The sequence below is a fragment of the Augochlora pura genome, chromosome 5, assembly GCF_028453695.1.
Source record: "Augochlora pura isolate Apur16 chromosome 5, APUR_v2.2.1, whole genome shotgun sequence".
Classification (NCBI taxonomy): domain Eukaryota; kingdom Metazoa; phylum Arthropoda; class Insecta; order Hymenoptera; family Halictidae; genus Augochlora; species Augochlora pura.
Window position 1 is genome coordinate 19,060,248 of NC_135776.1, and position 20,880 is coordinate 19,081,127.

Here is a 20,880-nt window from a genome sequence, read left to right on the forward strand (position 1 = left end):
GAACCGCAGTTAGGACAAGTAACAAATGCTCTGCTCGCGACGAGAACTACATTCGAGACTTAACAACAGAATTATGAATTCAACTATTATAGCCCGAACGTTACCGGTTACGCCGTTTAAGAGCCCAGCTTTAAAGCACTGACGTAAGATATAATTACAACGAACGGTACAATTATTCAGCAAAGGATCGTTATACTCTCGGTTCGACCAATTGCTTCACGCACTCGTAATTCGCCGTTGGTGTAACTATACAGCTGCGTACCTTAACGGTACCACGCTCCTCGATGATATAATAGCGGATCGTTAAATCGGTTACATTTAATGCAAGATTTTTCGAACTGCATAAATAGAAATCCAATGACCATATAGATTTCAGCTTCGAACAAATGTTCCGCGTTTCACTATGTTTTCGTTGATACGGTAGAGTTCGTTAAACTTGATTTATGCGAATTATTGGAACTAAATACTTTTCTAATTTTTTTTTTTTAATTTATTTACATAGTTTAATTGATAATTTGTTCAATATCAATGTAACACTGTATTTATATTAATGTAATTACTTTGGACGAATTTCTGTTTTACAAAGAATTTTTCTCATAAATTATACTTGTTAAATATTAGAAGAGAATTATTTTAAAACAGATAAAGTGACAGGAAATGTGAACAATAAGATTTATTCTATAAATTATTTGTAATAAGGAAACTGTAAGAATTCGACAATTATTTTTGCTCTGATTTAATGCATTGTATTTCTTGTTATATTTCTTTAGTCGTGCCTCTCCAAATATTTGCAATTAATAAATTTTAATAGTAAAATAGTAAAATTGAAATAGTGAAATAGTAAAATAGTAATAAAAATATCTAAAAACGTGCATAACTTAACGTATCAACATTAATCGTGTAATATTGTTAAAACTATTACAAAATAAATAAAATTGCCCAGTAGATTATTATAGCTCAGAAAATTATTATAAAACATAGCATGCTATTCTAAAATTGATATAGCAAATGTCAAAGCGTTGCAACTTTACTATATTCTGAGGAACACAAAAAAAAACTGTGAAAACTCGTTAATGATCGAAACTAAACTGGTGAAGGTTTATCGAACCGTTCAATAATTCAACAAATTCCACCAATACCCGTGTCATTCCAGATCGAATCGTGAGCAAACCGCAAGAATCGATAGTCGGAAAAACTTTACAAATATAAATATTAAGTGGAAGGTTTCACATAGCTGCCAATCAGAAAAATAGTAATTGCGAGGAATCGACAGTAATAAGTAAACTGTGCATCGTTATGGAAATTGTAATTTTTATAAATTCTTTTATGAACATTTGAAGATTTCTTGCAACTAGAGACGTCGAATAATAATACAATTATTATTTCTATGGAATTGAAAAACTTCTATATATACACGACAAATGCTTAAAAATCCATGGATTAATAATAAAAATATTATAAGATTATATTATTATATCATAACCTTAAGAAAGGGGTAGGAGTTAAAATTAATAGAAAATTGCTTTTAGGTTAGAGATTAATTATGAGGGCGTGAAATAAAACCTAATTAAAATTTTTATATGTTGGTGCAGCAATTTTGCACAATATCATAGATCTATGACGTTTCAAATGATATTTTTAAGTAAATGTAAAAGTGAAGAAATTTGAAAATAATGCCGAAAGCATAATCGAAACCTATCCAACGCTTGACACCGACTCATTCAATTCGTGTTTCAACAAGTCAATTTTCCAACGATAGAAATTCCTTTTTCCCCGCGACAGTCATACTCATCACGTGCAAGCCAAGTTCCTCCCGGTGATTACGAAATCAGATCGAACGGCGGATTGCCTATCGAAAACACGCGAAATGGATTGTATCTTCTACGGAGGCGACGCTGAAACGCGCGGAGCGGCCGAGGAAAGTGAAAGGAGAATCCTGCGGGTAGACGCAACGAGAAAGTAATCCACTTGTGATCTTTTATTCCGATTAGCCTCGCGGCGGTTTATCTGAATCGTGTTGTTACGCATATCCGCGGCCTGTGAACGTTATCACGTGCCGATTCTTTTTCCGCCCGAGTAATTAGCAATTAGCGACGATACGGTATTTCGTAACACTCACGAATTTCGACGAACCCGCGAATTCTCTCACTTTCACCGATGACAAGCGTCGCGAGCTTTTTCTTTAATAATCGTGGATGTAATGTCCGGACGAGTTACGATGCTATTAGAGATTCTAAGGAGTCCGGGATCGGTGAACGACGCGATTAGGGACTTTTTCTGTTACATATTTTTATAAGCCGGCGAGGAATTCGGAGCCTCTTACTCGCGATTACTTCCTGCCGTAATAACGTACTTGTTAGTTCTTGTGCTTGTTACTAAAATATTTCATATATATATGTATATATATCTATATAATATGGTATAATGATATATATACATATTTGAAAGTAGAAGACTGATAAAATCTTTAAAAATAAAATGAGTATAATAAATAGCGTACTTGTTAATTTGTATGCTTGTTACTAAAATATATATAGTATGATATATAAATATACATATATGAAAGTAGGAGTATGAGTGAATTCCAAGCTTTTTAATTCAAAATTTTGCAATTCGAAGCTTTTTAATTCAAAACTTTGTAATTCAAAGTTTTGTAATTCAAAACTTTTTAATTCAAAGTTTTATAGTTCAAACCTTTTTAATTCAAAACATTGTAATTCCAAGCTTTTTAATTCAAAGCTTTATAATTCAGAGCTTTTTAATTCACAACTTTGTAATTCGAAACTTTTTAATTCAAAGCTTTTTAATTCAAAACTTTTTAATTCAAAACTTTGTAATTCAAAACTTTTTAATACAAAACTTCGTAATTCAAAGTTTTGTAATTCCAAGCTTTATAATTCCAAGCTTTTTAATTCAAAGCATTATAATTCAGAGCTTTTTAATTCACAACTTTGTAATTCGAAGCTTTTTAATTCAAAACTTTGTAATTCAAAGCTTTTTTACTGTTAATTCATTCAGTTTCGAATGCCACGTACCGGTTTCGATAGGGATACGTACTGATACCGTTTCGTTGGCCGGCTCGTTGTAATCGACCGCCTCCGATCACGGTTGCGGTCCCGTATTTTTCTGCGGGCTACTTCTTTTCGTGTTTTCACCTTTCGCCGTCTTCCGGCACGCCGAAACATTTCCTATGTTCCAGTGATCCGATTTCTCACAGTTACGCGGTTAGAATACCGGACCCAGTTCACGTGATTCATAAGTATATATCGGCGGTTTCGGAAACGATGGTAAAAGGAAATCGGTGGTTGGTAACGTGTACGATCCCCTCGTGTGGAAAATTATACAAAAGCCTTGTTGATGAAACCGGTTACAAGTAATTGAATTTCATTGTTCTGCGTCGAGAACTATAGTCATTAGTATAATCGATACTTAGTCAATAAGAAAAATACTGAATATCAATTACCTCGAGTTCTTTTAATGGCAAGTTATTTCTGAGTAACTTTTGAACTGAACTTTTAAACTTCTATATAAAAATTAATTATATAAATAATAATGGACTTCTATAGAAACAATATATAATTCTATATATAAGTCTGTATTAATATAATAATATTTATAATAATTTAATACTTTATAATGATATAAATGCTGCTATCTTTTGCTTGAATTTAATTTGGCTATAATTATTATATCGTACAAAAATCAATATAAATAATCGATGCTTGTATTTAGTCATCAATTTCCTTTTCTAATTACTTTCTCTATCACCGTGTTATCTAGCTTCCCGCTATCGACGGTTCACGTAACAGGTAATACCTTATAACGCAAAATAAATGAAATTTTGCACGATCGTTAACAAAAATTTGGAATTCGAAAATCCGCCATCACGTTCACAATGGGAAAGTTGAAAAAGAGAAACGATCGGGCCGGTATTAATCAACTGTGATATAATCTGTTTTTTTGTTCGTATGGTAAACAAACAAATTGACTATCTTATCGATCTGCTGCAACGTCGTATACGATACAATTTATGCAATTAACGTGTTACGTTTCAGTGATCACCTGTTGCGCCATTCCAAAAATTAATAACGCGGGGAAACTTGAACGCGACGAAATAAATGGCAAGAATTACCGAGTACAATTTTATTTCATATTATCGAATAAATATTCATACGAAAACTATATATTTATCTAAATAATTATATATTCGAATAAAAATCCATTTTAAAAAGATGGAATCTTTTATTCGAATATGAATTTATTATAGAATGAATATATTATAGAAATTAATCCAGAAAATTGATTAGAGTAAATATTCTATAGTGTAGTGTTCATTATAATTTGTAAAGTTATTTGAATAAATAGAGATCAATTTGTTAAGAATAATAAGTAATTTTATCATTACTGTAGTTAGTAATACAATAATCATTGTAGCTTGTTATTGAATAATTATTGTTGTTTAGTAATGGTATAATTATTGTATGTAGTGTTTGAAAATTTTATAATAGTTAATAATTGAATAATTATTGTAGTTAGTAACTGAATAATTATTATAGCTAGCAATTGAATAATTATCGTAGTTACTTCTTGAATAATTATTGCAGTTACCAATTGAATAATCATTTCAAATAAACATTAACTCGAAATAATTCGAACAATACCTAACACTGGGTGGATACGCCCGAACAGAAGGGTTAAATTACGAAGCGATCAAGATCAAGTCCGCCTTGAATTTTATCGCGAACTATATGCATACGCGCGCCGCGATTATACAGTTTTATACGCGCGCGTTCTTTCGTCGACGCAATGAATAACGCAGAGAGAAACTAAATTGCAAAACGCGAAATAACTTCTCGCCCGGCGGGTATAACAATGAAGCGGCCATAAAAAGCATCCGATGCATGCGCGTGACTGCGAGCACGTGACTCGAAGTGTCTCGATCGTTTCATTTTCCAGCGGATACGCCGAGCGTTGCAAGACCCCGCTGAAATTAAGTGAAAGTTACCAAATGCGTGCACCGGTCACCAAAATCGTACTTCTGCGAATTAATCAAAATATGCAAATGTTAAAAAATGTGCACGTTAATTAATGGCATTATCTTGTTTTCGCCGCAAGGGATTTTCTAGGTGATAAATTGAATTTATACCTTACTGTGATTATGATAATATAATTTTATGTAAATTTAGATTCTCAAAGTGCAAATTTTTTTTAGCTAGTTGTAATAAATTGGAGCTACAGAGAAATTATTTTCTCTTTCTTAGTAATTTTAGTGAGGTGAAAATAATAGGTGAATATTGTCGAATTCTCTCAATCTTTTGTTTCAATATAGCCTAGTTAATACCTATTAATTAAATCGCGGACCTTTAGGCAAATTGCCATTTTCATACTCACTCCACATTTCATGCAGAACTTATTTGAAAAATACAGATTGTTGCAACTGTTGATTTCACCTTTTTAGTAACCACAGTGCTGTATTCATGAAAACGCTAATAAAATATTCCTGCATAAATAAAACTCGAAGATCTTGAAATTGAGAAGAATATAACCTCGAGAAAAAAGAATTGCTAATAAATAAATATTACAAATACATCTGAGAAGTTAATAAATCGAACAATTCTTTCACATTTCGCCGCAACGCTTCTCACAAGTCTCGGCCATCGTCCGGCAAATTGCAGAGCGCGACCGAGGCCATTCCCACAACTTCTCTCGCCCACGAGCCACCAACAATGATTTAAACAGCACTCTTGTTATGACACGATCGCGGGGGTGGGCACGGTGAAGCCGATCATCGCCTAGTCATTAGATGATTCTCGCCGGGCAGCGTAATTATCGGTAACCTAACGCGCGCAGCGGAGCGGCTATTTTCCATTTCGTTCCGATATCGGCGCGTTTGTTGACCGAGAGAATGTGTGCACCTTGAAGCGAGGTTGAACCGCGCGCTGGTACCGATCGAGTGCCTCGTTTATAATCGTACGGTTATTCGCGGGAATATTTTCCCGTTCGTTCACTGGGAAAATGATATACATACAGGCAGCTCGGCCGTTCACCTTTATTTTAAGCCGCGACAATTACTCGCGCTTGGATAGCGTCGAACGTGTCCGAGACTGGAGGAAATTAGAATTTGTCTTGTTAGAGATATTGGCGGATTAATCGGTTTATTTATAGGTTAGAATGTTTGGTGGGGGAATGGCGTACAAATAAATGAGTTCGAATTATATATTTTCCAAGTATATATATATTTTAAATTGTTAAAAAGGAAAGCGAAATAAATTGTGAAGTTACTTTACCTTAACCTAATTCTAAATTATCTTATTAATCATTTTGGCCAGTAAATAGTAGACATGATAATTAATGATAATATTCCTTGCTTTTTTACAACGAAGAAAATGTAACTTACGCCACTGTGATTTTAATTTAAGGATTTATAGCAATTCCTCCAAAAAGGCACATCTGACAAGTTTTTTTTCAGACATACCTACACTTGAAAAAATTTCTACCGTACCACAAAATTATTAATGTTATTAAAATATATTTAAAAAAATAAAACCAACTTAAAACAAAACTCTTTACATTTTTGATGACATAACAAAGGGAAATTAAATATACCTTGTCGTTGTATTTAACAAGAAATAGTATAACAAGTTTCGATTGATTAATTTTAGTAGAAATCAGAACGAAGAAGGTTTTCAAATGAATTTTCAGTTTCGCCATTGCTCATTGGAATGCGTTGCGCAACATCTGGTTGTCTCACCCGCGCGCGCTTTAACGAAACCTTCAAATTTCGTGGCGCGCTTTTGAACCACCTCCGGCTCCGAGACTCTCTGTCTACTCTATACCGTGTATCGACTTTATCTTGATGAACAATGTTCACGGGTACGCAGGAGGATGCGAATGAAAGCGAGCAGGCAGGCGAGCGCGCGCGTGCACCGCGTTCCACATATCAATCAGATAAGAAAGGCGATGGACATTTGAAACGATTTCAGTTTCTTTTCTTTCTTTTCCATTTCGTGTTTCTCTCTGGTCGCCTTGCGCATTCTGCGCGCAACCGCCGCGCTGCTCTGAAAACGCGCGCGAGAAAACCGGTCGCCGATTCGGTTTCATAAGTCCTATCGAAACCGACTTCTTTCCGTCAATGATCCTCGGCTGCGATTTAATCGATACGCGGCTCGAGGAATTCTTTGTGAAACGTGGCAAAACATCGCGACGCAACATTCGTACATTTTTGTCATTGACTTTGAGCATTCGTGATCGACTACGTCCGCGCGAAAGATTCCATTCAGGTACGAGAGAAATCGGATTCGAATTATTGTTAGAGTAGTTGAACTAAGGATGATTCCAGAAAGCACTGAAAGCGATTATGTATTGTTTTATCTATTCGAGTACTGAAAGATCAAATTTAATATTTTGGAATATCGAATAAATCTTTCGTAAATGCATCTTTAGGATTTTTAGGATATTTTTTGGGCTAATGATATTTTTCTTAACCCTAAGAGGACCATGAAATTGCTAAGAGTAAATATTAATATGTAACTATTTATTTTATTTTGTTTAAACTTGAAATTGATTCCACATTTCATATATTTTATTTTGACATTGAAAGATTAAATTTAATATTTTTGAATAAGGTAGTTTATCTAATAAATCTTTCGTAAATGCATCTTTAAGATTTTTAGGAGTTCCAATGTCATCCCCTATGATAACCCCGAACTTTTTAGCTTTATTTTAATTAATTAAATTGCTTTAATAATGTGGAGATTTTAGCGTCTAATTGTCGACGACGAACGTGTTAAATTGCTGTTCGATCGAACTATGAGACTCTCGGTTCACGGACGGAAGTCGCGAGCGAGAAAAAGTAACGCGCCCGGCGCAAGAATCGGGGGATCGATGAACCGATCTGCGAGCAAAAGATCGGGAAGTTTGTTGAACCGAGAAATTGATCCGACACGATCGTACGAAAGTAATTTCGCGACAGGGAACTAACGGCGGACTAAAAGTAACGCCGCCGCTATCCAATATTCTGGCACAATCGAACCCGATCGTTTATATCTCGATGGCAACGAAAGATAATCGGTCCTATTATAATGTTGCAGATCCACGATAGGGCGGATACGATCCGCGATAATCAGGCTCCTGCTGCTACTGGTCACGTGGCAATGCAACGGACTGCAGTATCAGCCGATCGAGGCTTATGCAAACGGCGACGACTGCGCCCTGGTTCTCAATGGGCCGGGAAGAAGCACACCATACGATTACACGTACAACCTGCTTCGCGGCTCCTTGTAAGTAAACACACTGTACACGATTCGAGTACACTGTACGCAATTATTCGACGCGTTTGGTACCCGTTAAACCTTGGCGGTCCGATGTCGAGAGCGACTCGATAAGAACTCGACTGTTCGCCGAAAAATTATATCCATGCATCGTACATGGCCAAAAATTATTATACTTAATATACAATATACTTAATAATATTAAGTATTATACTTAATATACTTAATAATATTAAGTATTATACTTAATATACTTAATAATATTAAGTATTATACTTAATATACTTAATATTATACTTAATATACTTAATATTATACTTAATATTTTCGTTTGGACGATATGGATTCTAAGGAGCGTGTCACATAATGACATCTTTTTAGTTTATTGGTTTATATATTTTAAGGAGATATTGATTTTTAATATCAATATAAATTTGTCAGTATTAATCGAATTAGTTTTACACCTTTACAATAAAACTATAAATAGGGTAAAATTCTATACCCTACGGAGTCATTAAATGTTTTTAATTTAGTAGAATATTTTTTTAAAAATAATGACGTGCCTGCTAAGCATGTCAGACTGACAGCGAACGCCTCGTTAAATTATACAATTAAAGAATTGTCATTAATAATTATCACGTCTCCGCCTAAGCGAAAAGTATAGCAAAATCGGCGTAGCACTGAAAGGTTTAATTGGAAAAGCCAAAAATTTGAAATTAAAGGGCGAAAAGACGGCGGTGAATAAAATGGACGTGTAATAGAGGAGCGTGTGCTACGAATTTAACGAAATGGATCTTTTTGCGAGAAGAGCGCGTTTGGAATGTAAAAGTCACTTTAGCCGAGCACTTAGCACAATAACGCGAGAAAGCAAAGGGAACAGTGGCGAAAAAGTAGAAAAAGTGGAAGAACAAAGTATATTACAAAAATTCTTATCGCACTTTAGCGGCTCATTTTCAATTCTATCGCTTCATGCCAATTCGATTCCTGTTATTTACGTATACCTTAACATACTTCAGTTTCTTGTCGGATCAATTTTGCTGCATTATTTCAAGTCGTAAAACCGCAGCGATTGTTTAACGTCGAGTCAACCGGTGGAACGCGTTTCATCTCGACCTACGCGAATCGATGGCAGCGTATACAGTCGGACCTTTTATAAAGCGTCGCACTAAATAAAACTAAATAAAAACGAAAAAAATATGAAATCGAAGCATAACATTGCGCAACCAAGGCAAGATCACCGTCGACATTTTTGAAGTATAGAGAAAGCAGGAAATCTGATCGGGAACGGCGGATCGGAACTTTCACTATCCATCTAACCTTTTGTTCCTACGACACTCGCTTCGTGATGTAGGGCCGTTCTCGCGCGGGTGTTCCTTAACCCTTTGCACTCGAAGCCATTTATACTGTAAATAATTTTCCTGGCTAATAGTATTTTAAGAAATAAAGTGCAATTTTATGCGTTCTTGCGACTTATGGCAACGGTTTCATTCCTCAACAATTTTGTCAATCTAAGCTCTATTGTTATAAACATTATGTTGAAACGTAATAGAATAATTCTAGTGGTGCTTCGTAGTCACCATTCGAGTGCAAAGGGTTAATGGGGCAGCTTGGAAACTCCGACGCGTTTATTGGATGTCATTAGATCGGTGGTTGCGAAATAGCCTGGCAAGGACACAGAAATACCTTCAATACCGAGCATGAAAACTGAGACGAGATTAGACTCTTGAGAGTTTTTTGTGGAACAATAGCGTGTAGAAAGGTGTGGAATATTATATTTATTGAGAAACAATGTGCACGTGAAAAATGTTGCTATACCAGTTGAAGTTCCAGTCTAATATAATAAATAATAAGTCTAATATAATAATAATAATAATAATAAATGACGACAGGAAATTCATTTTGAAATTGAATTAAACTTCCATTAACAGAACTATTTTTAAAAATTGATCCAAGAAACGTGATTAATTTAAATTATTCTATTGTTTGAAATTCTTGTTGTCTAATGTAACATAGTTGAAAGAGAACATAAAAATGATTAATAGTAAATTTTGTAAAAATTCCATAGTTTCGAAAAATTATTTTCTATCTTTCATAAATAGACGAATAATTTCTCAACATTTGTCACGAACCGAACATCGTAATTTAAATACACGATAAACTACAACTCAACCGGGCTCGTATTTTAATTAATGCGAAATTTTGTCGGGCGACCATGCTTCCAATAACGAGCAATAAATTGTGCCGATTCTTATCCGCATTCCTCTGATCGATCTAAAACGTTTGACTGTTCAAAAGGCGAACACCACAGAAGTAAACTTCCTTGGTAGCCACGTATATTTCCGCAACAAGCCAGGGACATTGTACCTACGTCCAATGATAATTTATCATCGCTGAATAAAAGTTGCATCTGAATAACGGGTCGTGAGAACGTTTGTATAATGAGAACGCGCCGATGGAAAACCAGATCCCCTTTTGTTTATCACCGGCGAATAAAACAATGGGGGAACTGTTGTAATACTGTTGAGTCCCAAAACCTTGAAACAAATCGCGGCGTTACATTTCTTGACGTTGTAAACGATGCGCTGATCGAAGCAGCACATTATTTCTTTTGAAGACGAAAAAGTTTTTAAGGAACTTATTTTTATTTATTATTTTTCTTTTTGAACTGTAATATTAAGATTTATTTTTTTCGAGAAAAGAAAATAATTCTACGAAGTTCATTAGAACAAGCCGGGCAGATATTCTAAATATATATAGTATAATATCAATATATTATACTGTAATATAATATAGATATATTATACTATACTATACTATATATAAAATATATTGGAGATCATCAGATTCTCGACATAATATATTTATATTATACTATACTATAGCATAATATATTTATACTATACTATACTATAGCATAATATATTTATACTATACTATACTATAGCATAATATAGATATATTATACTATATACATATAAAATATATTGGAGATCGTCAGAGTCTCGAAAAAAATTTCTAATCTAACCTTTATGAATGAACCTTAAAAGCTAGATCCAATTTTTTAATAACTTTGTTATTATAGAAATTTCTGTACTTTTCTTTTAATATATTTATTTTCAATACTTTTTCTTTTAATTCGACTACAGGCTTTGATAATTATGTTCAGACAATTCAGTGATAATTCTATAAAATGAAGACAGTTGGATTGTCAGAATAATATACAAAGTATTTCCTGGATTAATCATGACAACTATAATAACATGCAAATTCTCCGACAACGTATACAATACGCACGAAGGATATCTCATGAATTATTCAATAGTTGGTAATAAATGGTACGAACAATTTTATCTCGGAGTCGTTCACTTTCATTCCAGCAAGTGTTCGAACGGTTCTCGGAATGCCAATGTTCTGTTAAAGGGGAATTAACTTTATACATATCCGCGCGCGAGCGATCGTGCGAGCTAGTATATCTCAATCGTTGCACGCGTCTGGTCGAACTCATTTTTTTGCGAGCGACGAGAAGGATTTCCTTCTCGGTACCAAATATCATGCAGCGGCCGACGAAAGTATTGGCACCAAGTGGGAAATTATAGTTTTTGATGCAACTTCTTCCAGCGACGCTGATGCAGCGAAAGTTGGGCAAAGTTGTTTCTTCGCTGCTCTATTTTATATGTAAACAAAATTTTATGATTTTGTAAATAATTTTCGTTCACCTTTGGTCGTGTAATCGTTTCGCTGCTACCATGATCAGACTTTTGTTATTTAATATCCCAGTAAAAAATAGAAAGGAAAAGAAAATTTACACTGCAACAAAATAAAATTGTGGTTCGATTAAATAGACTGAAATAATTTATATTTCATAGATTCTGTAAATTATAAATCAAAGAAAAATTATACTGCAAAAAGATCAAATTGTGTTTCGATTAAATAGACTCGAATTATTTATATTTCATAGATTCTGTATGAAATTATAAATCACACTAGTTGTAGCCTGGTAAGTAGTTAAAAGACTGAAAATAATACTCTTTTATAAAACAAATAAAAAGAGATAAATAGCTCAACGAAACAGCCTTCAACAACGACGTCTAAAAAACGCGAACGTAATAAATGAAGTCGTGCCTGACCAAAGCGATTCGAAGTCGGATAAAACGGTCGGCGTTTTCGAAACGGCTTCAGGTGCGAAACATTAATCTAGCCAAGCCCGAGGATCCAGATTCGCCGAGACAAGGCATACTTCTTCCCAGTCAATAACAAAGCAAAACAGGATTGCAACGGTTTCCTCGCAATTACGCGATTCTAACAGGCTGTACACGCGCGCGCCTTAAATACTTGCATTGTATCGCTCGTTGGCGGCGAAGTCGAACGTGTGTCCTTGTCAGCGGCCCGTGAAGTCACGATTAAGCTTATAATCGGAAGATAAGAAGGAAAAAGGGGGAACCGCGCGTCACGGTTAGTCGTGATCCATTTGCCGCGCGATGCCGGCTAAAATGCAAATGGATACCGGCGCGGGATTAATGGAAGCGCAACGATCGTCGACAATTTCGAAAAACCGCCACGCCAAGATAACTGGATGATTACGCGCGATAATAATTGCCGATTATAAAAGGCGCGCCCCGTAATCGAGTTACTCTTTCTCTCAGCTGAGATCCTTCCGTCGAAAGGTAAACGGTGTTCGGATTCGTAGCGCGATCGCACGAAGAAAGAATTCAAGGGAAGGATAATGCCGGGTTTGTTGCTCGCGAAATTACCCACCGCGCGCAGCATGAACGCTTTTCGCTTTGGCATGAGCGTCGGTTTCCAGAAACGATGCACACTGTGTGTCGTTAATGTACCGATTAGTCAGTATCTCAATACAATTTTGTTAATTATAAATGTATAATTTTTATTAGGTTTTATGTATCTAAAGGACTTTAAGTTTTCGCTTTTTATTGACGATAGATAATAGTAATAAATAAGAAAATATTACCAATTTGTTAGTACATAACAAAATTGCATAATATATATTTGTATAAATATCTCAAAGAGCGTACTTTATTTAGAAAAAAATAATTTACAATAGAGAATCTACTGCAATAATGTTTCTTTAGCCTTTTGACTTTCGCAAGAATATTAACAAGTAAAGTAAATATTGTATTTCTGAATCAGAAATAGTTACTTTGTGAATAGTAAATATAGTAATAATAGTAAAATAGTAATTTGTAAAAAGCAGACATGCTTCAGATGCTGAAAGCTAGCCTAAAAACCTTCGCTGAGATAATAAAAATCTACGTAGAGCAGTAAACTATTATTAATGCCAATGATTTCGCTGTTAAGATAAAAAACGGGGACACGATGGAAACCGAATAAAAGTGGAACAAACTATAATGGTGTACGCGGCGCAGAATGCGTCGAGACGAAATAGGCGACCCCACGCGTTATACACATTGCGTTTCCAATCACAGTGAAAGCCAGATCAACGGGCGCATTTATGCAGCTAAAGTGCACCTCGCATATTTTCGCAACTGGCCTAGCGAGCCGGCCAAAGAATTTCCCATGGAATTTCTATATTCACGGTATGTTGGCCGTGATAAATTGCGCGCGAGCCCCGCGAATACATAGCAATCGAAATTTCATCGGATTCGCGTAGGGAACGGTATTAATGGAGCCGCGTTGAAAAAGGTAGGGAGAGTATTTTCGTTTCCGCGGAGGAGCAATAAGCTCTCGAATTTATATATAGGGTTTTTCCAAATCACCGTGGCAAGGGTTATGCCATATAGGGTTATGCCAAATCACCGTGGCAAGTTACACGATCGAGAAGCAGGGCCAAATGATAAAATTGTATTATCAAAGTGATTATTTATCAAAAAAAGAAAATTCGTTAATACCTCATACACAGCCCATTTTATTCCATTTCAAAGTCGACCCGCCCTCACTGGAAACCCAGTGAAATACTATTTGAAAGAAAAAGTATTTGCTGAAAGCGCGTAAAAATATTGTCCAGTTGTCGATGCTACCGTTACGATATACAGTATGTGTATCAATGGTTTGTCAGCTGATACTGAATGAAACGGGAAATCTGTAGCTTGTGCAATTAGCAAACAGATCGAGTTCCTCGACGCGGCACCAACGTCTGCAACGAGTATAGTATGCAGGGTAGCGTTAATTTTTACGTGTCGTACGCGAGAGCACAAGTTGCTCGAGACGCGGCTGTTATACTGAAACCCGTGAAATTGGTAATTTAACGTGTACAGTGCTACCAGGGACTGGGAACTTGTTCGGATAGTACAATTGAAAAATGATGATTGATCGTGAATAAATAGTACGTTGTAGACATCGTTATTGTAATCGCGAACGACGTGGATCATCTCTGCGAACTTAATCGCTTATGGTCTATCGTGTTATCGAGTTCTCGTCCTCGTTAATTTAAGACGACTGGGAAAACTGAACTGCAGAATTAAAGGACGGATTAAAGTTAAGATAATAGTATTTTTATTTCAAAGCACTGTGCTGTCTAAGTAATAAGTATAAGCATTTTAATTTAATTAAAAAAAATATTGGAAAGAAGGCCTGAAATATGAAAAAATTGTTAGAAAAATGTATTTTACAAATTGTCGTAGATCTCTCATTAAAATGTATTGCAAAATGAATCGGATTAAATATTGAATACCTAATATAATTACAGTTCAGAAACCTTGATTTTCGTTGAATAAAAATTCTTGAATTATAGGAAATATGCTAATAAAATCAAACGGTGCATGAAAAATGCAAATGACGCGATTTTATATTACACAATACCACAGAGATTTGATCGATCACAAAGCTCGCGGATTGGCTCGAACGGTTACCATATCGCGGTATATACAATATCTGCCATGACGCAGAAAGAAAGAAGATAATTTGAATACTTCCATTGCACAAACTATCTTCATTTACGTAACCCCGGTGCGTCGCTAAAAGTGTCGTCGCGAATTTACAATTGAGAATAGATTCCAGCTGCCTCGAAATTGCCATCGGTCGATTTTGTCACGTTGCTCGCAATCGTGTAAGCGGCTTTAAAGGGAAACCTGTTTTAAACACAACTTTTCCACGTATGGTTCCACAGCCAATCGAACGGAATAAATACGCGCCAACTCTAACGACGCTAATACGCACACGCGCGGCTAGCTTCTTATTCGCTTTTTGCCTTCGGTTTTCAAATGATTTCATTATTTTTAACATGGCGCGCGTTGGTATTAGCATTCAAAAGATTATCGATCGACGTGTCAAACGTTTCTTCGGGTACACGGGGAAACTGGTATTGCCGGCTGTTAGGTAACCTGGCTTGCGATTAAAGTTGCGACGTTTAGGTTATATTTTAAAGCGAATTATATTTAAGATTAACAAATTTTTGAATATTATTTATGTTGACCTGTAGAAGCAAATCTCAAATGTCGGGGAAAAAACTGTTCGAGCACTTATTGTAGATGATTGCAGGAAAATAGCTTTTTATATATTATTGAACCCTAAACTGCTAAAGGTAAGGTTATGTGAAGATCATAGTATAGGAAGGTCGTTGAATGAATTTTCTCGTCAGCGATAATTCTACGAAGTCAAAAATATAGGGTATCATTTAAAAATGGTGATCTTGACTTAACAATTGCTAATCAACGCAGCGTAAAAGAAGAAATAGTGCAAGGGGTTGAAGAAATAATTAAAAATACGTAACCCTAAAGCGAGAAGCTTGCGGCCGATCGTTCGCGGCAAAGCCCCAACGAGGAAATGCCCCGTCGATTCAAAAGCAGTCCAGGCAAGGAGACAAAACCGCGCCGGGTCAACCTTCAAAGGTAAAAGCCACGAGCGGCACGTCAATGCCAGTATATTTCGTTCCGAGAAACAAGATATGTCAATTCATGTGCTCTCGCCGGTGCGCGGCGCGGCCACGGTTCGTATGATAGTTTCGGGTTACCTTGATACAGAATATCCGAGAGCGTAGAGAGACCGGTAAACGCGTGTCGCGAACGCGCGACAGTGCCTAGGCTTCGCACGAAAGTAGGCTACAGGGTTAGGTAATTAACTCGACGAGGAAAAATGCGACGGAGAGACACCGTTCGGATAGGAGGGGGATGGGACGAGGGGGAGAGGAACGAGGGAGGCGGAGGCTGTAAATAATGTGTCCGTGTTCGAAGATCGCGGGTAGCACGTGCTAAACTTTCATTCTCTGCTTTTTTTCACGTTTCAGCCCGCCGACCGGCGGATCGCAGACGTGCATCACTTACGACGCCGTTAATCGCGCCTACATAGAGGCTAGGAAACGCATCAGTAAGTATAGCATCGTACGGGCTCGTTTGCCGGATCGGTTATCACCGCCACGCAGAAAGTGGACTAGATAAAATACATTGATTTTCAAAATTCTGTTTAAAATATATTATATATTCATATAAGATATATCTGTATTAAATAAGTGCTACAGGATGTGTTTTTCCAGGTGTAGCTCTAATGACTTGTGAAACATATAAGATAGTATATTCGTGGATTAATTCTTATTATTTTTATAATTTCTCTGTGACCGAGGGAGTTAATCGAAGAATAATTTTCTTCTTTTCCAACAAATGCCTAACAAATCTAGGAAAAGATTAAACACAGAAAATTATAAATGGACTATAAAATATTTAGGACAAAAAGTAAAAGAGTTTAATAATGTGCATGTATTAAATTGATCCTGTTAGAATCATTTAAGAAGGTTGGAGATTGTTACATAATTCTTGTTTTTTAAAATCCATAGAGACAAGGTTACAAGTCAATCAAGTGCCTTGGTACTTAAAAAGATTTACCAAATTAATTCCACTTGGCATAGGAAACGTATGAACTTTCAAGTCCCTATGCTATTAGTTACTTATTATGTATAATAAATGTCTGCGGCTAACAATGTAGCTTTCCAAGCTTGCTGCCAACATTAATATTTCACGTTCCCAATAATAGTGAAATATTCTGCTAATTTTTACAGACGTCGCGCAACCGAAAGGCAAAACATGGCGGCCTGAGGATCTAGCAACGGTCGGCGAACTCCTATTGGACATCACTTCGAACCTCGTCAAAACGTAAGAACCTTCTATTTATTAAAACTACTGAAATAAAATGTAATATAATACTGAATAGTATTGAATAAATAATACTGAATAATATTGAAGAAATAATACTGAATAATATTGAATAAATAATACTGAATAAAACTGAATAAATAATACTGAATAAAACTGAACGCACGAATAAAATTTTCAAGGAAATAATAACAAGTATAGAGCAAATTATACAGTAGTTCTAGGTTATACGAGCTATTTGTACGTCTGTTACCGAATGAAATTGTACTAGGTACGGACTCACCGTCGAGGACATCGAGAAAAGCCTGCCCCTGATCGACACCTCGAAGACACTGATCAGCGAGGTCTGTCCGACTTTTCTAAGCGACGTCGAATGCCGACCGGGCAAGTACCGACGTAACGATGGCCTCTGCACGAACCTGAGGAACCCGACCTGGGGATCGACGCTGTCTCCATTCCAGAGGTAAATAATCAAATAGTTTCCAACAATTGACTAAACGCAGTGGTATTGTCCATGGCCGAATGTGCTACGTACGTGAAACCTTTTAGGGTCGACGTTGAATTACGTCCTTTCGTTTTACAGAAATTGGCGAAATAATTACGCTAAATATGTGGACGTAGCGTTTCGAACTAACTTAACAATTTATGAATTTTTTATATACATACGAATACACTTTTATCATGTTTTAATGCATGTTCAATTTTTGATGAGCTTTCATGAGTAATTTGTACTTTTAAGTTCACATATTGTTACTAAAAATTGTATAATCCACACGTTGCAAAAATGGCAGTCAGTATTTGAAATGACGAAAATTAAATTATCATCGCAGCACCCTTCTAATTTTTATTAAAGCACCAATATAAACGTAAGTTAACAAAGGGTGTCAGTTTATATTTAATTTTATGTAAAGATTGTCCCATAATTTATTAACGACAACGCGTGGTATCTCTTCGAGAGCGTTAATGGATAGAGCTCTGAAATCTCGTTCGCCAGAAGCGTACAAGGCCAAGTCCCGATCATTTTCCGGGTGTTCATACCATTCCCCATTACCTTGCACGAACCTGCTCGTTTATCATAGCAATTCCTAACTTTTCTTACGACGAATGTTTCTCTCCTTCGCAGATTAATGCCGCCGCGGTTCGCGGACGGTTTGACGGCGCCGAGGATATCGGTGACCGGCCGGGATCTGCCATTATCTCGGATCGTGTCGCGTACCATGCATCCCGACGAAGGTTATCACGATCACGCTGGCACGGTTATGGTGATCGCCTGGGGACAGTTCATGGACCACGACTACACTCTGACGGGAACGCCTCTAGGTACGATCAACGGCGTCGATAATCCTGTCCATCTCTGAAGTAGAAAGTTTACGCGGAGTCGCGCGATTTGTCGAGACTGATCGCGACGGACTGATAACAACATGGGGGAAAAAAAAATAGACGAATTAACCTTTGACTGGTAAAAGTAAAGTGTTCGTTGCGCAACGTTCCGGGTGGAATCGGCAAGGATGGAATGCTCGTTGAATAGCTTGCACCGGTGCGCAACAACGGATTGCAAAATCGGGGGATAATGAAATAGAGGAGCGATTTTAATCTTCCGAGAATTTCGATCTTCTGCGATGGAGGATGGATAACAAGTTATTGGGAGGAAAACCGCAGCACGTTACGATTTTATAAAAATGCGTCGACAGACTCGAAAGTATAGAAGTGGGTAACTAGCATGATCGGTAAAGTAAAAGGAAAAGTAATACGATCCGGATGGCATTTATATAATATAGTAGGAATATAGTAAAAAATCATAAAAAGTAGATACTTCTTCTATTACACTTGTATGCGGTAATGATCGATAAATAACTCTTCTATTATGGATCTTCAACATACCCCTGACAAATTTTGATACACGAGAATCTCCTACGCAAGATCCAACACTCCACTAGACATTTAAAGGAAAAGACGTCAAGTCTTGAGTAATTTCAATCACTCCACTTGTCAACAACGAATGCTAAACCAGTTATTGGAAAGTTCAAGTGGGTGAACATAAATTGACACAACCTGATAGACGTGTCGCTACAATTCGATCCGTAATTTAGACGAATGACTCTGAAAGGCCAATAACCGATACCAAATAGCCTTAACCTCTTAGCGCTTATCCCTTTGTGTCACAAAATTATCAGAGCCCAGTTCTAAATGTAATTTATTATCAAATCGCAATGCAAACAAGTTTAAAGCTTGATTTACAGTTGTAGAACGACGCTTGCAGATGAAAATAATTGCGCGTGAAGGTGTCAATGGCAAAGAAGAAAGACCGAAGGCCCCCGCGACCTGGAACAAAGTGCATAACCGAGAATCCGCGCCGCGAACGAGGAAAAAGGCGAAGTCCCAATTTTCAGTCAATAGGAAAATTATGCAATCGGCGTCGGTTCAATTACATCAGCGCGTCGGCAGGTTCATATATAGCAAGCGTCGCGGACGGGCTCCCAAGCCCTTCTACGTCGAATATTTACCGCCTATCGAAACTAGGGTAACTGCCAGAGAAAGCGAACACGATCGCCGTCCAGATAACTAGGAGGCCGATCATGTGACTACCGTTTCCACGGGCCGTGCGATCCACGCCAAAATCACACACACACACAAACACGTCCGCACATTAATCCTGGTTACTTGGTAATTAAACAAGCAGGGACAGTTGTTACGGCGGTGGTGTAGAAAAATTCATTGTGCCGGGAGAAATATCGGCCGGAGATGCGTTACGCATGAGAATCGTGTTTGCCAATGAAGGAAACGTACGAGGAAAAGGGTGGATGAACGACGTCCTGCGTTCGAGAGAATTGTCGTTCGGATAACCCGTTCTCTGAGACTGTGCAATTGGTACGAAATTTCCGGTTTTCCGAGCTGCGAGCGCTGAGCTAATGGTTTTTGTTTATAAGTGAAAGTATCCGAATGCGATCAGCTAAATCACGGCTTTTTCGGATGACAAGAAGATTATCAATTGACAATGGAGTTTGTAGTTTGAGTGTGTTAAAAAATTTTCGAGCTCTGAAAATTAATTTATATATACATATATAGCATGGAATGTACAGTGATTTGAAATGCTATCGCTATATGGTTTATAAAAGCACGAGTCTGCAATTTTAAATTCTTCGTGAATTAAAAAAGGATTTCTAATCGGGAAAAATAATAGATAATATTTATTCAAAATTTTGTTCTTAAAAAATAAATAAACTGCGTCAATTCATGTCATTTATGGCATTTATGGCAATATGGATAGATACAATGTAGAACAGCAGAGAAGTTAGAGGAACTTAAAAAACATCGAAGTATTATTTTTAAAAAAGAATTATTAAAGAAAGAAAAATATTTTTGCTTGGTTTCTGTGTCTTTCAACTAACGTAGACAATTTTTATCTCACCCAAATGAATTAATTGAACAGGAAACGTTTTTATCTGCGCTACCCTATCGAGCATCAGAAGATGAGAAATGATCCGAATGCATAAAATGCAAAGTTTAATAATAAATAATCCGGACGTTCGGAGTCCGCACTTATCGTTTAC

The 20,880-nt window shown here is 36.6% G+C and overlaps 1 protein-coding gene across 1 annotated transcript in view; it reads left to right on the forward strand.

Annotated features, from left to right (window-relative positions):
- The window catches only part of Cysu (peroxidase homolog), a 52,474-nt gene that overhangs the window by 18,709 nt on the left and 12,885 nt on the right, over positions 1–20,880 (forward strand). Inside the window, exons 2-6 of the mRNA XM_078180882.1 lie at positions 8,091–8,279; positions 16,471–16,550; positions 17,236–17,329; positions 17,601–17,792; positions 18,453–18,649. Coding sequence (XP_078037008.1) covers positions 8,091–8,279; positions 16,471–16,550; positions 17,236–17,329; positions 17,601–17,792; positions 18,453–18,649 — 752 coding nt within the window. The remainder of the gene's footprint in view (positions 1–8,090; positions 8,280–16,470; positions 16,551–17,235; positions 17,330–17,600; positions 17,793–18,452; positions 18,650–20,880) is intronic.